Genomic DNA, 19,736 nt, shown 5'->3' with positions numbered 1-19,736 from the left:
AGCTTTTTGCAGCTTATTCTAGAAGCCATAAAAAGAACTGGCCCTTCATTGTTCTCTTGAACCAGCTGTTGTTCAAAGATAGAGTGCGGTGACACTTTTTACCTCCTGAATGCGACGACACTTTTTACATTTTTACAAAGTGTAGTCAAAATTTCTCCAAACTACTCCCTCCATCCCGAATTACTTATCGCGGAAATGGATAAAAACTGATGTACATAGAACTAAAATACGTTTGGATACACCCATGTGTACACAGTCCCACGAGGCCCGAATTGCTTAGCCGCAGTAGCACACCTCGTTCTCGATAAGAAACAGAAAAACAGCTGCACTCCTGTCCTTAGAAGCAGAAGCACGCCTCTGACTCTGAATCCATGTGAGTTTCTATATCAATGTAGCAATCTGACTGATTGCTTGCTTCAATTGCCGCATGCTAAATTTACGTTCTTTCCTTGATGTGTAACCTTTTTACCTGCTAGAGTCATCTGCATTTACAGGGCTGAACTATAAAAATAAGCTGATTAAAATCGTTACAAATATTATGCCAATTTGTAAGAAATGACGTACACCAGCAGGGTGACGCGTGGAAGACCCAAAAAAACACTTCTACAGAAAGGTACAGCATCAGGCGTCAAAATGCAAGATATATCATGAACCAATAGAGAGAATTGATTCAACTATATATTTCTATAAACAACTCAGGGTCGCCTGCGCATGCATACACACCGTCGATGAGACCCTCTCGACCAAGGCGCTCACTCTAATTGTCCAATCTCAAACCCGCTCCACCAATCTCACCACCCAATTATCAGAAACAGGGCGTGTGCCTAGCAAGAATACATAATAATAAATCATGGATACCAATCAGCATGATTAGTATCTCGGTGGCGCTGGCGGCATCCGGTTTGGTGTGCGTCGGCTGCTCGAGTTGGGATCCCCATTTTCAGAGCGTCTGCGACCGTCAGCGCTTCTCGATCTTGATTCGATGTTCGGGGCAGGGCCATTTGCTGCAGAATCGAAGGCTGACCTCCAGTCCTCACCAGGGCGGCCAGGTGTCCGGGGGCTCTCTGTAAAAGATTTCCATTTCAAGTTGTTATAAATACAACAATATGCATATCAGCTGGAACCTCCTCAACCTAAACTGCCTAACATAGACCCTAAATCTTACAGACCAGTCAAAGAAAATTAGTACTGCCTCCTCTTGAAAATGTGGGACATGATTTAACAGTTCAAGTTTGAAGTTTGACAGTAAAGATTACACGTGTTTCTCAATACAATCCAATGCACGTGTTTCTCATTACAAATCCAATGCTATTGATCATAGCAGACGCATTACCGGATTATTTGTGGTCAAACTACACCCCACATTTCCTGAATGAGGTAGGCAAACATCCAAGTAAAAGCCAACTTGGTAATATTATTCAGACAAAAGGGGGAAAATCTGCTTACCAGCTTCAGGACTGTCATTTGAGTAAGAAGAAGCAGCAGCTCGATTGTCATGGATACTAAGTTGACGTGTGAGCTTTGACAGCAGAGATGATTGCTTTTGGTACTTTTCCCTTCTACGTTTAGCATTGTGGTCTTCTTGGAGAAGTTCTTCAATTTTTGCATTGCTTTGCCCGCTGGCAATGAGAAACATGTGAAGGGATGAAATGCAGAGATACGTGAAATTAAAGAAAAATTAAACATTGGATCTCCATCTATCATGCAAGCAGACTATGATAAATATGGAATAATGCATCATCAAACTGTTTCACAAAAAAAAATTCCAAGAATCAATAATTGGATGCCTGTAGCCCTCTACTGACAGGTTCCTTAGTCATAAATCATCCTTTTCATACTAGTACCAAAGAAGAGATAAAAGCTATCCGGATTTCCTTTCCCATATGATGGCTAGCATATAGAATTAGGTGCTGTATAAGAGTTAGCATGCATTCCAAAGCAGCTTGTATTCACCTTTTTCAATCGAATAGAACTATACTCAAACATGAAATAATAGAAGTTTAAAGACAGGCACATAGAGTATGCTAATCTCCAGAAGAAATTAAAACTGTATATTTCTGGACAGAGCATTCACCTTATCGAGCTGTATAACTGGTTCAACATATCCTCCTTTGCTTTCTCCACTTGGCAGAGCACAATAGCCTGATAAGCAAACAAACAAACTTTGATGAAGACTCACCCCAGATCATTAGGTCAAGTGAACTAAATAAAGCTATATAGAACACAAACCTTCGGGACATTTGCTGCTAGACTATTTAAAACAGCCTCAACATAACCGCGAACTTCTTGAGACATCCATCTAAGTTCTTCTTCAGGATCAGCTGGTCTCCGTATCATTGCATCCTTTCAATGTAACAGGGATCAGATGTCAATAGCAAACAAGAGAAGATTCTATGTCAACACGTCAAAAGAAAATCAACTGTGCATAAGCTAGAACTTACTGTGGAGCTATCTGTCTGGCTTTGCTTCAGCGGTCCACCCTCAGTATTTGCAGCCTTGAAAGAACCACCTTTGCTTTGAATTACAGCTTTTATCTTATTTACCCACTCAACCTTGTCAGCAGTGCTCTCAGCCTTCAATACAACAGCGCTATGAGCTGCAAAACAAGAAAACCAGTTTATAAAATGAAAAATGAAGTAAACATGATGCTATAATGTTCAGGTGTGTTAACCTTTAAGGACTGTCTTATAGGCGACCCTGTTAGTTATCTTGAACACAAGGCTTGGGCCTTTTTCAGGTCCATTAGCCTTTTTCGAATCCTTTAAGCTTTTAGAAGGTTCTTCCTCATCTACTTCCTCGAGGTTGCATTCCTACACAGTACACCACACAAAGTTGCTGAATCAGTTCAAGTTCATATATAAATCTTAAGAGTTACACATGCAATGTTTCTTTGGACATGCTCTTCCCGGTGGAATTAAGGGAAGACAATAAACTACTGAACTATTAAAACACTAACACGAAACTGAGAAATCATGCAACATCATTACCGAGTAGAAAAATAATACATGTAGCAAATGCAAAACTTATGCACACCTCGAGAGTGATGACACCACGAAAATGCCTCTCCTCTTGCTTCTTTGTGTATCCAAGCTGATAAAACAGATGGTGAGCCCAACCAGGCATACAAACAAGTAAAATAATCAACAGCATGTGCCATGAAATTATGAAAACAATTAACAATCTGAAAAAAAATCCTTTTGAGTTCAAATGTATCAAAACACAACCAATCAACAAGTACGGAAGACTGACCAACCTTTCCACTCTTCTCATTTAGGACGAACCACCTCCTGCTCCACCCATTAGTTTTTGCGCTTTTCTTCAAAAGGTAACCTGAAGAAAAGGGGGGGATGTGTTCATACACAATACTAAATTGTTGCATAATCAGCATGTACATCAGTACATTATTACCGTGCATCAAGGACATGTTAGACTCCCCCCATGTGGCATTGGTCTTACATGCAATTTTACTTTTTGGCCAGTATTCCTTTGTGCAAGCGTAGCGTTCTGCTATCTTTTCAGTTTTGCCAGGTCGGGAGACTTGTACTATGATCCTTATATGATATAAATGAGACATGTATTACCATGCAAAAAAGACTCCCCCATGTGGTTCAAACCTCAAAGTGCTCTATGATTCGAATTCTTGCGAAAATGTCCATGTTATTCTAAATGGACTAAGCTGACTAGGTGTATAAAGATGAATTTCATTTTACATGAAACAAGGATGTGCCCAGTTGCATGAAGAAACATAAAAATATAAGCTGTCGTATTCATTTCATGGAACGAATGACATTTTGCACAAGTGCAGCATTTAATAATGGATTTCCCTTATGACCAGACTTCAGCAGACAGATTTACTGCCTTCTTTTTTACCTGCAGTAATTTCACCAGCAGGACCAGCAACCTGCAAATTTGGCCCCTCTTTTGTGTCTTTGTCTGGACTTGGTTTTTCTTTCGTTGGTTTTGAGCTACCACCGGCTTGCTCAGATTTTGTTTGGGGACTGGAGGCCTAAAATCAAATGATAGTTTATATTAACCAAGGGCAATATGTGCTCTATGTCCACAGATAAAAATGCATTACTTTTGAATAATGAATGTCATATTATATTTTCCAACAGAGACATGAAACTGTGCATCGTAAGAAAATAAGCACAAGCCTTACCCTGTTTGTCACGGATTGTTCAGACTCTTGTCCTTTCTTGGAAGGTCGGTTTTTCATCTCGTCCTCACGGCGCTGCCTCTCCATTCTGCCAATCAAACAAAAAAAGGGCAACGGTCGGCATTCAACAATTTATCATGAAATCAGCGTAGCTTGGCAAAAGTAAATACTTGGCCAATTTCTTTAGCAAGCAAAGCAATTAACGCATATTTTGTAGCACAAGAAAAAACATGCTAAACAGTGGGGTGTCAGGGATGACAGAGGGTTGAAACAGAAGATGCATACAGTTTCCTGAGATCACTTATAAAGGTAACAAGAGGTAGCTATCTGAAAATAGGACGAATACTTCCTCCTGAAGCAACTCACCGTAAGATAGATTGTGGAAATGAAGTCAAAAATTGAAATCGGAAATCTGCAGCTAGGTATTCATAAACTTACAGTACAGAACAATGAGGCTGAAACAGCAAATAAATGCTAGAGACCAAATAACAAATTACACAAAACTGAAGGACGGAAAACGGAGGGGGCTAGAAACATCAATAACCAACCTTCTTTGTACTAGACGGATGAAATGTTGAGCAGGAACAAAGGCACGCTCCATGTCAACAAGAGCAACTACCATCTTTTTGGCGTCACTTTTAAAGCTATCCAATGCATTCGATGCTATTGCAACGACCTAGAAAAAAAAGGACAAAATAGAGTGTACACTCAGAATGGTCAAAGATGGAATCTATCAACAAGCAAGCAGAAAGGTGCTTCTCTAAAACATATAGGTGATACCTCACGCTTGAATGGAGGATATCTTCCAAGCCCAGGTGTGGCATTAGCGGATGCATTGACTATGTCCAACAATACACGGTGTACCTAGTATAGTGTATGAACAGTAAAAAATAGTTTTGCCATGTCAGTAAACAAGATAAATATGTCAAAAGATTCTACGACCTTGCATAAGCACATGGATGCTTAAATATTAGGTCAACACAATAGGAAAGAAATGTCACGCTAATACCACCCAATATACAAAAAAAAAGAACTAGAATTATGAAACTCCAATATTTGCAGCCTTGGATGCATAAATTCAACATCATTCTGTAAATTCAAATCAGGTAAGCTCAGCAAAAAAAACTAAAAAAATGAAAGAACTTGATATCCAATCAAATATATCCTTTAATAACTCAAATTGAGGATGTTTGTCTAATGTTGCCCAGGGAGGGTAAAAGTGGATGTGGCGTAGAGCATAATAAACAATAGGGTTTGTCTAATGCTTTTCTTAAATTGAACATTAGCCTCAAGGGAAAAGGAGAAAGTCTAAATAAGTTTTACTTCCGTTGCCCAGGGATTGCATACCTCGTCAACACATAGTCGTGATGGCTCCTTTGCCATGTCTAGTACTATTTTTATTAATGACCTCAACCCTTTCTCTGGAGATATCAAATATGGTTGATAACCGTCGGCTTCCAGGACAATCTAGAAAATCAAGAGAATAAAACTTTTTTATAAAAGGCAGAAAATTGCTACCAGAGTGTATCTTATAAGTGAAAGTAGGCCCTACCCTTTTGACATTGTTGAGATCAAAATGTCTGTCCAATGGTAGCTGTTTAATTCTGTCTGGAAACTTGCCTTCAAAACTTGCAACAATTTTCCACCCAGACCCCTTTCATATGGAAAAAAGTACACTAATCTTGTAATCAATTATTCAATTTTGGGGGGCATAATTCAAATATAGAAGAAGTCTACTTTTGAAGTTAGCCACTAACCTCGCCAGATGTAATATGAGCAAGGAACTTATCTTCAAATTCCCGGCACAGCTCCAACGCAACTGCTCGGGTTCCTTCAGGACTTTGTACCATAGATTCTCCAAGCCTTGCCAGCTCAGCTTGCACCATCTGAGATTTACCCTGAAGGCTGAAACAGTAACGCATATTACTGAATTGGCATCAATGCGGAAAGGGGCGGACTTTGTAACTCTATGCATATATCAAACTAATAGGTGTACCATTAAAGCATGAGGCAAGATTCTTACCCAGTCAATAGGTTAGGAAGACGCACTTTCATCCTTTTACGTATCTGCTTAGCAATGGTGCTAACCAGAGAAACTCTACCTAGCTTACTATGGGGAGCTCCAGTTAAGATGGACTTGAGGGTCTCAGCTTCAGCTTGCCATGCTGTTTCCAGCGAGTTTTCAGAACCAACTGATCCAGATTGTGCCGATGCAATTGCTACAGATTGTCCTACCAGAGCGACCCACTCAATGTCAGGAAGGTTTTTTGGGCCCTTGTTCAAGAGAAGGGCCTGAACACAAGCTATAGTTTTCGCGTCTCCATCTGCTTGATCAATCTTGCTTAAGATACCGATAGTTCTCGAACCTACAGCGAGTGGAAAACATGATTTACCAAAGAACAAAGTGTGGTGTTATTATTGACGATATTTTTTCCAGTTCAAAAGACAAACCATCTGGATCAATATCCTTCGCCAGCCTAATAGCTCGCGATGATGCAACTTCAGCTGCTTGTACCGCAGGTATGACAACTAGCAGTATTGCATCATTGTGCCCAGCATAATCATTGATCTAAATTGAAAAGGTAGTCAGTATGGAGTAGCAGAAAGTAAACTAGTATGACGAAATTAAAGAACTATTTTTGACATGCTGTCAAAGTAGGCAAGTAAGAATAGTTCAAAAGGCTCCAGAAAAATATAAGGAGACATAACTGCCTAAAAATGGTTTCCACACGACAAAATTTGTGTGAAGCTAACATTGTAATAAGGTATATAAATCACATATATGGTACAAGATGTTTATGTTGAGATTGAGCAGTGGTCATGATTTGCTACTCTAAGCTACTCTAATATTCTAATATCTCAGCATTAACATTATATCAGAACTAATTGACAAGTAAAGTGTCCATATTTAAATGCTTACCATTGAATCATCCACAGCTCGCTGATCTAACCCAGGTAAATCAATCAGTTTTAGCGGGGGGGCTGAAAACATAACAAGAAAATGTACAATGAGAGACTGAATGATTTTAACAAAGCACCACAGCAAATACTAAGGGCAAACAGAAATAATAATAACAGATTTAGTACAGAAACTATGCAGAGGAATTACCAGAGATAAAACATCAAAACGCTTAATTGTGGAAAAAAATGGACAGCTCATGCTTTAGCAATTACACACATCGCAAGATTTTTCTGTTGCTATTTCCCACAGCACATACAATAGAAGAAATATAAATATCATAGCCCGATTTAAGTGCTTAGCTGTTTCATACTAGAAGTACAAGGAGCACTCACTTCATGTACTAAAAATGTCGACAATGTCCTCTGTACCAGTCTATACTCTATACTGCTATGTTCATTGCTAATTGAAGGATAAGCAGGTATAGGTTCACTGAAATTATTATTAAGTTAATGGACAAACCTGTGCTTGTTCTCAGCTTGAGCAAAATCTCATCTGAGCGGCCCCTCCCAGACACACTCTTGCTGAGCCTATCCTGCAGAGAATGCCGCAGAGCACCTGCACATGAAAAAAATTCAGCACTAGGTCGAACCGAAGTAGGTGATCCTGCGAAACAAGGCTGTGAGATCCTACTGACTTGCGGACACCTGCTGCGACTTGCTATCGATCTGCAGCACGATAGACTTGGTGCTGAGTCCTGGTTCCCTCTGCAGGTCCACCACAATCGGCGCCCTTGTCGCCCCGTTCTCGCCCGTCGGCTGCACCACACAACACCACCCAATCCAATCCAATCCGATTAACAAACAACGCCGAGGGAGAGATGTATGGAAGAAGTGGGGAGCCAAGCTACTGGACTAAAGGCTCACCAACACGGGATGGCCGATGAGGCTGTTCAGCACGGCCGACTTGCCTGAACCCTGCACAAACAGATCGGAACGGATCAGATCGGGGCACAAGGCGACGGTTCTGAGGCGCTGGGGTGCGCCGCCCGGCACTTACGACGTTGCCGAGGACGACGGCGTTGAGGAAGGTGGAGGGGCGCCTGGGCGCGGTGTCGTCGGAGGGGTCGTCGTCGGCGAGGAGCGAGGCCGCCTGGCGTATCGACTCGGAGAGCTGCGACAGCTCCTCCATGGCCTCCATGGTGGGTCTCTACAGCCCCGGCGGAGGCGGATCGGGCGCTGCCGATGGATCGAGGGGCGCGGCGGCGGCGGCGGCGGAGACCTGGCCCTCGTCGGCCTGACGCGGGTTTGAAATCCGGTCCTCCGATATGGGGGAGGCGAGACGTGGACGAGGCAGAGAGATAGGGGGGAGGAGAAGAGAGGGACGGGGACGGGGGAGTAGTCGTTTGCTTGCTTGGCTGCGAAGGAGGCGTTCGACTCGAGTCGAGTCAGTAGTGCGGTCGGGAGTCGGGACGTGCGTGCGGTTCGGCCGGTTCGGGGTAAGTAATGACGGCTTGGGCCTCGTCGTCCCGTCAGGAGGACACGGGAAGGATTCGAATTGGGCTGTGCCGCGCGGCCCGGTTATCGAGTTTGGTTTGGATGGGAACACGGGAGCAACTTAGCCCACCTTTGGGATTCTCGAAAAAAAAAACTTAGCCCACCTTTTTGGTTTGGTTTGTAGGAATGTGTAGGAATTCTACAGGATAAGATTTTCATAGGAAAAACAAATGGTTTGTAAGAATGGATTCATGTTCCTATGTAGGATAGGAACCAACCCTTCACATTTCAAAGAAAAAGACATTAGCCTAGACTCTATGGAAAAATTCATATCCTATGCATCAAATGGCATCTCTTTTTTCGTAGGAAATTGAGATACATATCTTTTCACTTCCTATGTTTTCCAATTCTTGTGATATTCTTATCCTATAAACCAAAGGAGGCCTTAATCGCCTCATCAGTACCGCTTAGGGGAACCCTGCGGCACTTTTAGTAGGTTAAGAACACGACACTTGGTGCGGTCAGCGACCACCATGTGTCGCATGCTGGGCGCATCCCGTGTTGCATGATTTTTTTCCTTTTCTGCACGCTTTCGGTTTGGGGGGGGCTTTAGGTTATGCTCGGTTTTCCCTATGTTTTCTCAAAAAAAATTGAATTTTATTTATTTTTCTTGCGTGAAACACAACTTGTGTGTTTCTACGTGCTTCCGCGATAATTAAAACTGCGCTTCTCGAAAAGGAAAAGGAAAGGTGTGCTTCCCAAGAAAAGGGCAAAATAACCGTATTTGCTTACATGTCAGTGCTTCTTGAAAAGGGAAAAGCATAGATGTGTTTCCCGGTTTTGGGTTTTTTTGTTGTTTCTTTTTTTTCAGCCTTTTTTCTGGTTTTGATTCTTTCTTTTTTTTGTTTATGTTTCTGTGTTTTTACAATTCTTGTGTTTTCAAGATTTTTGTGAAAAAGAATCATTGACACGTTTTAACATGCGGTCTAGTTTTGAAGATCCCGACGAAGAAATCCAGTGATGGAAACGGTTCGTGATTTCAACACACAAATCGAGAGATAAACATTTTGAACAAGCGAATCTACGAAAAAAGTGAAAAGTCTAAGGTTGCCACAAGTGGCTCCACCAGAGAAGGTGGAAGTGATATTTGCCAGGGGACACATTAATTAGTGATTTTGTGGGAACACTGGTTCGGGAGGGACAGGTATTTTGTGCACGAGCTCATGCACTTTCTTAATTTTAAAAATGAAATGGTTCTTAGAAGCTTCATGGACTTCCAAACAAATACTACAAGAACTATCTTGTTTAGTTATGGGGTGTCACATGTATTAGAAGTGAACGCATGCCTTGTCGTGCCACTCTTCTCTTTGTGGTACCTACCTTTACCCATTTATTGTTGGCCAACATTAGTTGATGTTTAGCCTTTTCTTTGGCTTATTTCTCTGACTTGGCATCTTTGGCCCTATTTTGAGTGAAATTTGGTGTATAGAGGAAGAGAGTTGTGGGACCTATTTATAATTTATTGTTGGTCTGCATTTGATCTTTGCTGGCCCTTGGGGGGCTTAATTTTGTTGAGCTAGGCGCATTTCTTTGTCTTGATATGTTTGGTATCCTTTGGTGAAATTTGGTGGAGAGAAGGGGAGCTTTAGGAGCATTGTTTGGGGTATGGCTATATGAAACAAGCATGTCAGAAGTTTGGTGCAACATATTCCCGCTATGGGGAGCGTACGAATAAAACCACTTATTCAGGGGCGATAAAACTCATGCCATGTATGGTTGCTAAATGAATCCAAGAAGGAAAACTAACGGGTTCACCAGTCTTCCGGACCACAATGCAATGACAACATTCCCTTTATAGGGAGTTTAGTATCTTTGCAAAGTTTCATGAACGTTCATAGTCTATGCTAAAGACAAGAATGACGGGCTTGAGGAAGCACCTTTATGTGTTATGTTTTTTCATACAAAGCACAAATGCAGGAAACCAATAAAATGTCATGAAACTTTGTGCCTGCACATCATTCTTAAATGTTTACACATGTGGATGATTTAAGTTTTTTGGAAGACTGGTAACTACTTTTGGAAATGGCTTCAAGTAAGTATGTGCTCGTCTCATAATTATCAGGGTTGGAAGGTGCTATAAATCCACTCTTAGTGTGTGAAGCGAGTGAATTGCACGTATATATGTTCTACTTATTTTGCTATCAAATGCGTTGGCTCTAGTCTATATAAAAATATTGTAAATGTGAGAGAATTTATAGGTCTAATTTATCTATTTGTCTCATCTTAATAGGTGTTGGCATGACTTGTTCCATCGAAAGATACACTAAAAAAACACTTATGTGATGATACGTGTTTCTCACAGTAGGTCACGTTTTCTGTCATGTATGTACATCTATGACGATTTTATGACAAAATCAAGATAGTCATACATGCGTTGTTGTAGAAGTGTTCCATGACAATACTCAAATTATCATCACGGAAGTGTCCACTTCCATGACGATAAATGACGCGTCATGGCAGTGCTTTCGTCAAGGATAACCGACACGTGGCATCCACCGTAACGGGTCGCCGTTAAGCTATTGGGTCCGGTTTTGGATCCGATAACCCGTTAACAGCAACAACCAATAGCGATTTTCCACATGTAAAATTCTCATTGGCCGGAGGAAACACGTGTCGGCTCCCCGTTGGGACAGATGTCATCCAACGAATGGACGGGACGGGCCTATGATACGTCGACATGTGGCTCGGCCCAATAGTGGCCCATTTAGGTCAAAAGGTCGGCCCGTTTGACTTGGTCAAAAGGTAGCGGGCCAGCCCACGGAAAGTCTGTTAACGACCTGTTCGCATATAGCCCACGACCCGCTAACTCACGGCCCTTATGGCCTATCTGAATTAGGCCAAGTAGCGTCATCTGGGCCATCCAATATGATTCCAGCCCGTTGTAACTTTCGGCCCATGTATGGCCCATGACGTCTTTCGGTCCATATGAGGCCCTTTCTAACTCTCGGCCCTTTAACCGCCTATGGTGAAACTGGCCCATAATGAACAATATATCGCTTTATACCCATTAATGGTCCATTATTCCATCGGGCCGTTTCCAGCCCGTGTTATCTTTCGACCTTCTAAGGGCCCATTTATTGTTGAGCTCATTTCCAGCGTTCGATTACTTACGGTCTGTTACTGGTCTATTCCGCTTGTGGGCCAAATTCAGCCCGTGGTTACAGTCGGCCCGTTAATCCATTGGGTCGTTTTCATATATAGCGTCATCTAATACTGCTCATTAACGACCCGTTATGCCTGTCGATAGAATTAAGCTCGTTATGTTGGGGAACGCAGTAATTTCAAAAAAATTCCTACGCACACGCAAGATCCATCTAGGTGATGCATAGCAACAAGAGGGGAGAGTGTTGTCCACGTACCCTCGTAGACCGAAAGCGGAAGCATTATGACAACGCGGTTGATGTAGTCGTAAGTCTTCACGATCCGACTGATCCTAGCACCGAAGGTACGACACCTCCGTGATCTGCACACGTTCAGCTTGGTGACATCCCACGAACTCTAGATCCAGCTGAGGTCGAGGGAGAGTTTCGCCAGCACGACGGCGTGGTGACGGTGATGATGAAGTTACCGGCGCAGGGCTTCGCCTAAGCACTGCAATGATATGACCGAGGTGGAAATCTGTGGAGGGGGGCACCACACACGGCTAAGACAACTGTCAACTTGTGTGTTCTAGGGTACCCCCTGCCCATGTATATAAAGGAGCAAGGGGGAGGCCGGTCGGCCCTCCTGGGCGCGCCCCAAGTAGGATTCCTACTAGGAATCCTATTTCTAGTAGGTTTCCAACAAGGGAAGAGAGGGGGGAGGAAGGAGAGGGAGAGAGGGAGAAGGAAAGGGGGGCGCCGCCCCCCTTCCCTAGTCCAATTCGGACCCAAGGGGGAGGGGGCACGCAGCCTGCCCTAGCCGCCCCTCTCTCTCTCCACTAAGGCCCATGTGGCCCATTAGTTCCCCGGGGGGTTCCGGTAACCCCCCGGCACTCCGGTTTTATTCGAAACTTCTCCGAAACATTTTCGGTGTCCGAATATATTCGTCCAATATATCAATCTTTATGTTTCGACCATTTCGAGACTCCTCGTCATGTCCGTGATCATATCCGGGACTCCAAACTACCTTTGGTACATCAAAACACATAAAATCATAATACCGATCGTCATCGAACGTTAAGCGTGCGGACCCTACGGGTTCGAGAACTATGTAGACATGACCGAGAGTCATCTCCGGTCAATAACCAATAGCGGAACCTGGATGCTCATATTGGCTCCCACATATTCTACGAAGATCTTTATCGGTCAAACGCATAACAACATATGTTGTTCCTTTTGTCATCGGTATGTTACTTCCCCGAGATTCGATCGTCGGTATCTCAATACTGCTGCCTCTCGAGCACTGCGTTGGTTTTCCCTTGAAGAGGAAAGGGTGATGCAGCAAAGTAGCGTAAGTATTTCCCTCAATTTTTGAGAACCAAGGTATCAATCCAGCAGGAGACCACGCGCGAGTCCCTCGTACCTACACAAACAAATAAGAACCTTGCAACCAACGCGATAAAGGGGTTGTCAATCCCTTCATGACCACTTGCAAAAGTGAGATCCGATAGAGATGATAAGATAATATTTTTTGTATTTTTATGATAAAGATTGCAAAATAAATGGCAACAAAAATAGCTAGTTGACGGGAGATTAATATGATGGAAAATAGACCCGGGGGCCATAGGTTCACTAGTGGCTTCTCCCAAGATAGCATAAATATTACGGTGGGTAAACAAATTATTGTCGAGCAATTGATAGAAAAGTGCATAGTTATGAGAATATCCAGGCATGATCATGTATATAGGCATCACGTCCGCGACAATTAGATCGAAACGATTCTGCATCTACTACTATTACTCCACACATCGACCGCTATCCAGCATGCATCTAGAGTATTAAGTTCATAAGAACAGAGTAACGCATTAGGCAAGATGACATGATGTAGAGGGATAAATTCAAGCAATATGATATAAACCCCATCTTTTTATCCTCGATGGCAACAATACAATACGTGTCGTTTCCCTTTCTGTCACTGGGATCAAGCACCGCATGATTGAACCCAAAGCTAAGCACTTCTCCCATTGCAAGAAAGATCAATCTAGTAGGCCAAACCAAACTGATATTCGAAGAGACTTGCAAAGATATCAAATCATACATAAAAGAATTCAGAGGAGATTCAAATATTGTTTATAGATAATCTTGATCATAAACCCACAATTCATCGGATCTTGACAAACACACCACAAAAAAGAGTTACATCGAATAGATCTCCAAGAAGATCGAGGAGAACTTTGTATTGAGATCCAAAGAGAGAGAAGAAGCCATCTAGCTAATAACTATGGACCCGAAGGTCTGTGGTAAACTACTCACACATCATCGGAGAGGCTATGGTGTTGATGTAGAAGCCCTCTGTGATCGATGCCCCCTCCGGCGGAGCGCCGGAAAAGGCCCCAAGATGGGATTTCACGGGTGCAGAAGGTTGCGGCTGTGGAAATAGGGTTTCGTGGTGCTCCTGGATGTTTTTGGGGTATAAGAGTATATATAGGCCAAGGAAGTCGGCCAGGAGAGCCACGAGGGGCCCACGAGGGTGGGGGCGCGCCCAGGAGGGCAGGCGCGCCTCCCTGCCTCGTGGCCTCCTCGTTCGTTTCTTGACATCCACTCCAAGTCCTCTGGATCACGTTTGTTCCAAAAATCACGCTCCCGAAGGTTTCATTCCGTTTGGATTTCGCTTGATATTCCTTTTCTGCGAAACACTGAAATAGGCAAAAAAAAAACAGCAAATTGCACTGGGCCTTGGGTTAGTAGGTTAGTCCCAAAAATAATATAAAAGTGTATAATAAAGCCCATTAAACATCCAAAACATAATATATAATAGCATGGAATAATCAAAAATTATAGATACGTTGGAGACGTATCAAGCATCCCCAAGCTTAATTCCTGCTCGTCCCCGAGTAGGTAAATGATAAAAACAGAATTTTTGATGTGGAATGCTTCCTAGCATATTCTTCAATGTAATTTTCTTTATTGTGGCATGAATGTTCAGATCCGAAAGATTCAAGATAAAAGTTTAATATTGACATAAAAATAATGATACTTCAAGCATACTAACTAAGCAATTATGTCTTTTCAAAATAACATGGCCAAAGAAAGTTCATCCCTACAAAATCATATAGTTTGGTCATGCTCCATTTTCGTCACACAAGAATGCTCTCATCATGCACAACCCCGATGACAAGCCAAGCAATTGTTTCATACTTTAGTAATCTCAAACTTTTTCAACTTTCACGCAATACATGAGCGGGAGCCATGGATATAGCACTATGGGTGGAATAGAGTATGATGATGGGGGTTATGTGGAGAAGACAAAAAAGGAGAAAGTCTCACATTGACGCGGCTAATCAACGGGCTAGGGAGATGCCCATCAATTGATGTCAATGCAAGGAGTAGGGATTGCCATGCAACAGATGCACTAGAGCTATAAATGTATGAAAGCTCAACAAAAGAAACTAAGTGGGTGTGCATCCAACTTGCTTGCTCACGAAGACCTAGGGCATTTGAGGAAGCCCATTGTTAGAATATACAAGCCAAGTTCTATAATGAAAAATTCCCACTAGTATATGAAAGTGACAAAACAAGAGACTCTCTATCATAAAGATCATGGTGCTACTTTGAAGCACAAGTGTGGAAAAAAGGATAGTAGCATTGTCCCTTATTTTTCTTTTTCTTTCTTTTTTTGGGACTTTCTTTTTTATTTGGCCTTTTTTTGGACAATGCTCTATTAATGATGATCATCACACTTCTATTTATTTACAACTCAATAATTACAACTCGATACTAGAACAAAGTATGACTCTATATGAATGCCTCCGGCGGCGTACCGGGATGGGCAATGAATCAAGAGTGACATGTATGAAATAATATGCATGGTGGCTTTGCCACAAATACGATGTCAACTACATGATCATGCAAGGCAATATGACAATGATGGAGCGTGTCATAATAAACGGAATGGTGGAAAGTTACATGGCAATATATCTCGGAATGGCTATGGAAATGCCATAATAGGTAGGTATGGTGGCTGTTTTGAGGAAGATATAAGGAGGTTTATGTGTGATAGAGCGTATCATATCACGGGGTTTGGATGCACCGGCGAAGTTTGCACCAACTCTCAAGGTGAGAAAGGGCAATGCACGGTACTGAAGAGGCTAGCAATGATGGAAGGGTGAGAGTGTGTATAATCCATGGACTCAACATTAGTCATAAAGAACTCACATACTTATTGCAAAAATCTACAAGTCATCAAAAACCAAGCACTACGAGCATGCTCCTAGGGGGATAGATTGGTAGGAAAAGACCATCGCTCGTCCCCGACCGCCACTCATAAGGATGACAATCAAAGAACACCTCATGTTTCAAATTTGTTACACAACGGTTACCATACGTGCATGCTACGGGACTAGCAAACTTCAACACAAGTATTTCTCAAATTCACAACTACTCAACTAGCACAACTTTAATATCACTACCTCCATATCTCAAAACAATCATCAAGTACCAAACTTCTCTTAGTATTCAATGCACTTTATGTGAATGCTTTTATTATACTAATCTTGGATGCCTATCATATTAGGACTAATTTTATAACCAAAGAAAATTACCATGCTGTTCTAAGGAACTCTCAAAATAATATAAGTGAAGCATGAGAGATCAATAATTTCTATAAAATAAAACCACCACCGTGCTCTAAAAGATATAAGTGAAGCACTAGAGCAAAACTATCTAGCTCAAAAAATATAAGTGAAGCACATAGAGTATTCTAATAAATTCCGAATCATGTGTGCCTCTCCCAAAAGGTGTGTACAGCAAGGATGATTGTGGTAAACTAAAAAGCAAAGACTCAAATCATACAAGACGCTCCAAGCAAAAGACATATCATGTGGTGAATAAAAATATAGCATCAAGTAAAGTTATCGATGGACGAAGACGAAAGAGGGGATACCTTCCGGGGCATCCCCAAACTTAGGCTTTCGGTTGTCCTTGGATTTTACCTTGGGGTGCCTTAGGCATCCCCAAGCTTAGGCTCTTGCCACTCCTTGTTCCATAATCCATCAAATCTTTACCCAAAAACTTGAAAACTTCACAACACAAAACTCAACAGAAAATCTCATGAGCTTCGTTAGCAAAAGAAAACAAACCACCACTTCAAGGTATTGTAATGAACTCATTCTTTATTTATATTGGTGTTAAACCTATTGTATTCCAACTTCTCTATGGTTCATAACCTCCATTACTAGCCATAGATTCATCAAAATAAGCAAACAACACACGAAAAACAGAATCTGTCAAAAACAGAACAGTCTGTAGTAATCTGTATCTAACGCAAACTTCCTGTAACTCAAAAATTCTACCAAAACAGGACGACCTATATAATTTGTTTATTGATCTACTGCAATTGGAATCAGTATTTGATCATGTTCTGGTGATTTTTAACAATTGTTTTCGTGAACAGAAAGTTTCCGACTTTTTCCGCAAGATCAAATAACTATCATCCAAGAAGATCCTATAGGTTTTACCTGGCACAAACACTAATTAAAACATAAAACCACATCTAACCAGAGGCTAGATCAATTATTTATTACTAAATAGAAATAAAAAGCAAGAAACAAAAATAAAATTGGGTGTCCTCCCAACAAGCGCTATCATTTAACGCCTTTAGCTAGGCATAATTTCTATTGATGCTCACAAGGAAGACAAGAATTGAAGCACAAAAAGAGCATCATACAACATGTGATAAACAAACTTAAGTCTAACATACTTCCTATGCATAGGTATTTTATAAGCAAACAAATTATCAAGGCAAGCAAAAACTAGCATATGCAAGGAAGAGGAAAGAGACGATGGCGATCTCAACATGAAGAGAGGTAATTTAGTAACATGAAAATTTCTACAACCATATTTTCCTCTCTCATAATAATTACATGTAGGATCATAAGCAAATTCAACAATATAGCTATCACAAAACATATTCTTAACACGATCCACATGTATGCAAAGTTGACACTCTTCCAAAATAGTGGGATTAACATTAACTAAAGTCATGACCTCTCCAAACCCACTTTTATCAAAAACTTCATAAGATTGAACATTCTCCAAATATGTGGGATCTAAAGTTGACACTCTTCCAAACCCACTTTCAGTATTATTTCAAACATTATCAATCTCATATTCATCATGGGGCTTAAATAAATTTTCAAGATCATAAGAAGAATCACCCCAATCATGATCATTGCAACAAGTAGTAGACATAACAAAACTAGCATCCCCAAGCTTAGGGTTTTGCATATTATTAGCACAATTGACATTAATAGAATTTATAATAATATCATTGCAATCATGCTTTTCATCAAAGGAACTATCAAGTATGGGTGCAATAGCAACGATCTCATGTTTAACATAGGGGACTATAGCAAATTCATCTTCATAAATATTGGCATCATGGCCACAAGAATAGCAAGCATCATGTTCATCAAGGGATATTTCAATCAAATCATCGGAATCATCATTATCTATAGATTCATGCATATCATCATTTTCAACGGTCATTCTTTCAGTAAATTCTTTGACATAGACATTATGAGCATAATTTTCATAGCAATATTTAAGTATGTCAAAATTTTCAGATTCGTAGAGAGTAATATCACACTTTTCAATCAAAGAAGCAACTTCATAAGCACCCTTAAAAGCAACAAGTTCTTCAATTTGTTCAATATTGTAGTAACTATAAACACCCTTTGCATAAGAAGATAAGATTTCATTATCATTAAACTCACATAGGTAGGGGAGGTGTTTTTTAGGGTTCTTAGAGCAACATGTAAAATCATAAATTTCACAAAGATTCCAAGCATAACACAGCAATCTATTTATTTGATCCCATAAGAGTCTCCCTTTTCAGACAAACGGTGACATACAAAATGAGCATGCTCATCTAAAGATTTCCCATCAACTAGGCTAGTTGGGGTTTCAGCACGAGCGCATAAGGATCGAAGATGATCCAAGTGGAACACTTTAAGTGGATCCATATCAATAGATTTTTAGCAAGCAAGGATCCAAGCAAATAAAAGGCACATGGAAACACAAACAAAGATACATACGGGAAGAAGGCGAAGAAAAGGCAAAGGTGAAGTGGGGGACAGGAAAACGAGAGGTAAATGGCAAATAATGTAATGCGAGGGATAAGAGTTTGTGATGGGTACTTGGTAGTCTTGACTTGTGCGTAGACTCCCCGGCAACGGCGCCAGAAATGGCTAGTTGCTGGGAGATCAAATCTTGACTTGACTTGGCATAAGCCTCCCCGGCAATGGCGCCAGAAATCCTTCTTGCTACCTCTTGAGCACTGCGTTGGTTTTCCCTTGAAGAGGAAAGGGTGATGCAGCAAAGTAGCGTAGTATTTCCCTCAGTTTTTGATAACCAAGGTATCAATCCAGTAGGAGACCACGCGCGAGTCCCTCGTACCTACACAAACAAATAAGAACCTTGCAACCAACGCGATAAAGGGGTTGTCAATCCCTTCACGACCACTTGCAAAAGTGAGATCTGATAGAGATGATAAGATAATACTTTTGGTATTTTTATGATAAACATTGAAAAGTAAAGATTGCAAAATAAACGGCAACAGAAATAGCTAGTTGACGGGAGATTAATATGATGGAAAATAGACCCGGGGGCCATAGGTTTCACTAGTGGCTTCTCTCAAGATAGCATAAATATTACGGTGGGTAAACAAATTACTGTTGAGCAATTGATAGAAAAGCGCATAGTTATGAGAATATCTAGGCATGATCATGTATATAGGCATCATGTCCGCGACAAGTAGATCGAAACGATTCTGCATCTACTACTATTACTCCACACATCGACCGCTATCCAGCATGCATCTAGAGTATTAAGTTCATAAGAACATAGTAACACATTAGGCAAGATGACATGATGTAGAGGGATAAACTCAAGCAATATGATATAAACCCCATCTTTTTATCCTCGATGGCAACAATACAATACGTGTCGTTTCCCTTTCTGTCACTGGGATCGAGCACCGCATGATT

At 41.3% G+C, this 19,736-nt stretch overlaps 1 protein-coding gene across 1 annotated transcript; it reads right to left on the bottom strand.

Moving 5' to 3' along the window:
- Positions 1-624: 624 nt before the first annotated feature.
- LOC109735915 (dynamin-2A) lies at positions 625-8,569 on the bottom strand. Its single transcript, XM_020295115.4, has 22 exons — positions 8,115-8,569; positions 7,982-8,032; positions 7,753-7,873; positions 7,578-7,673; positions 7,077-7,138; positions 6,608-6,725; positions 6,180-6,522; positions 5,914-6,061; positions 5,709-5,810; positions 5,504-5,623; positions 4,937-5,020; positions 4,705-4,832; positions 4,160-4,244; positions 3,871-4,006; positions 3,254-3,330; positions 3,034-3,090; positions 2,672-2,810; positions 2,442-2,596; positions 2,230-2,343; positions 2,075-2,142; positions 1,447-1,619; positions 625-1,064 (listed from the first exon to the last, which is right to left on the bottom strand). The coding sequence occupies exons 1-22, from the start codon at positions 8,253-8,255 to the stop codon at positions 871-873; spliced, it is 2,712 nt and encodes a 903-aa protein (XP_020150704.1). The 5' UTR covers positions 8,256-8,569; the 3' UTR covers positions 625-870.
- Between the last annotated feature and the right edge of the window lie 11,167 nt (positions 8,570-19,736).

This window comes from Aegilops tauschii, chromosome 7, assembly GCF_002575655.3.
Source record: "Aegilops tauschii subsp. strangulata cultivar AL8/78 chromosome 7, Aet v6.0, whole genome shotgun sequence".
Taxonomy (NCBI): Eukaryota; Viridiplantae; Streptophyta; class Magnoliopsida; order Poales; family Poaceae; genus Aegilops; species Aegilops tauschii.
This window is presented reverse-complemented; position numbering and strand designations above follow the sequence as displayed.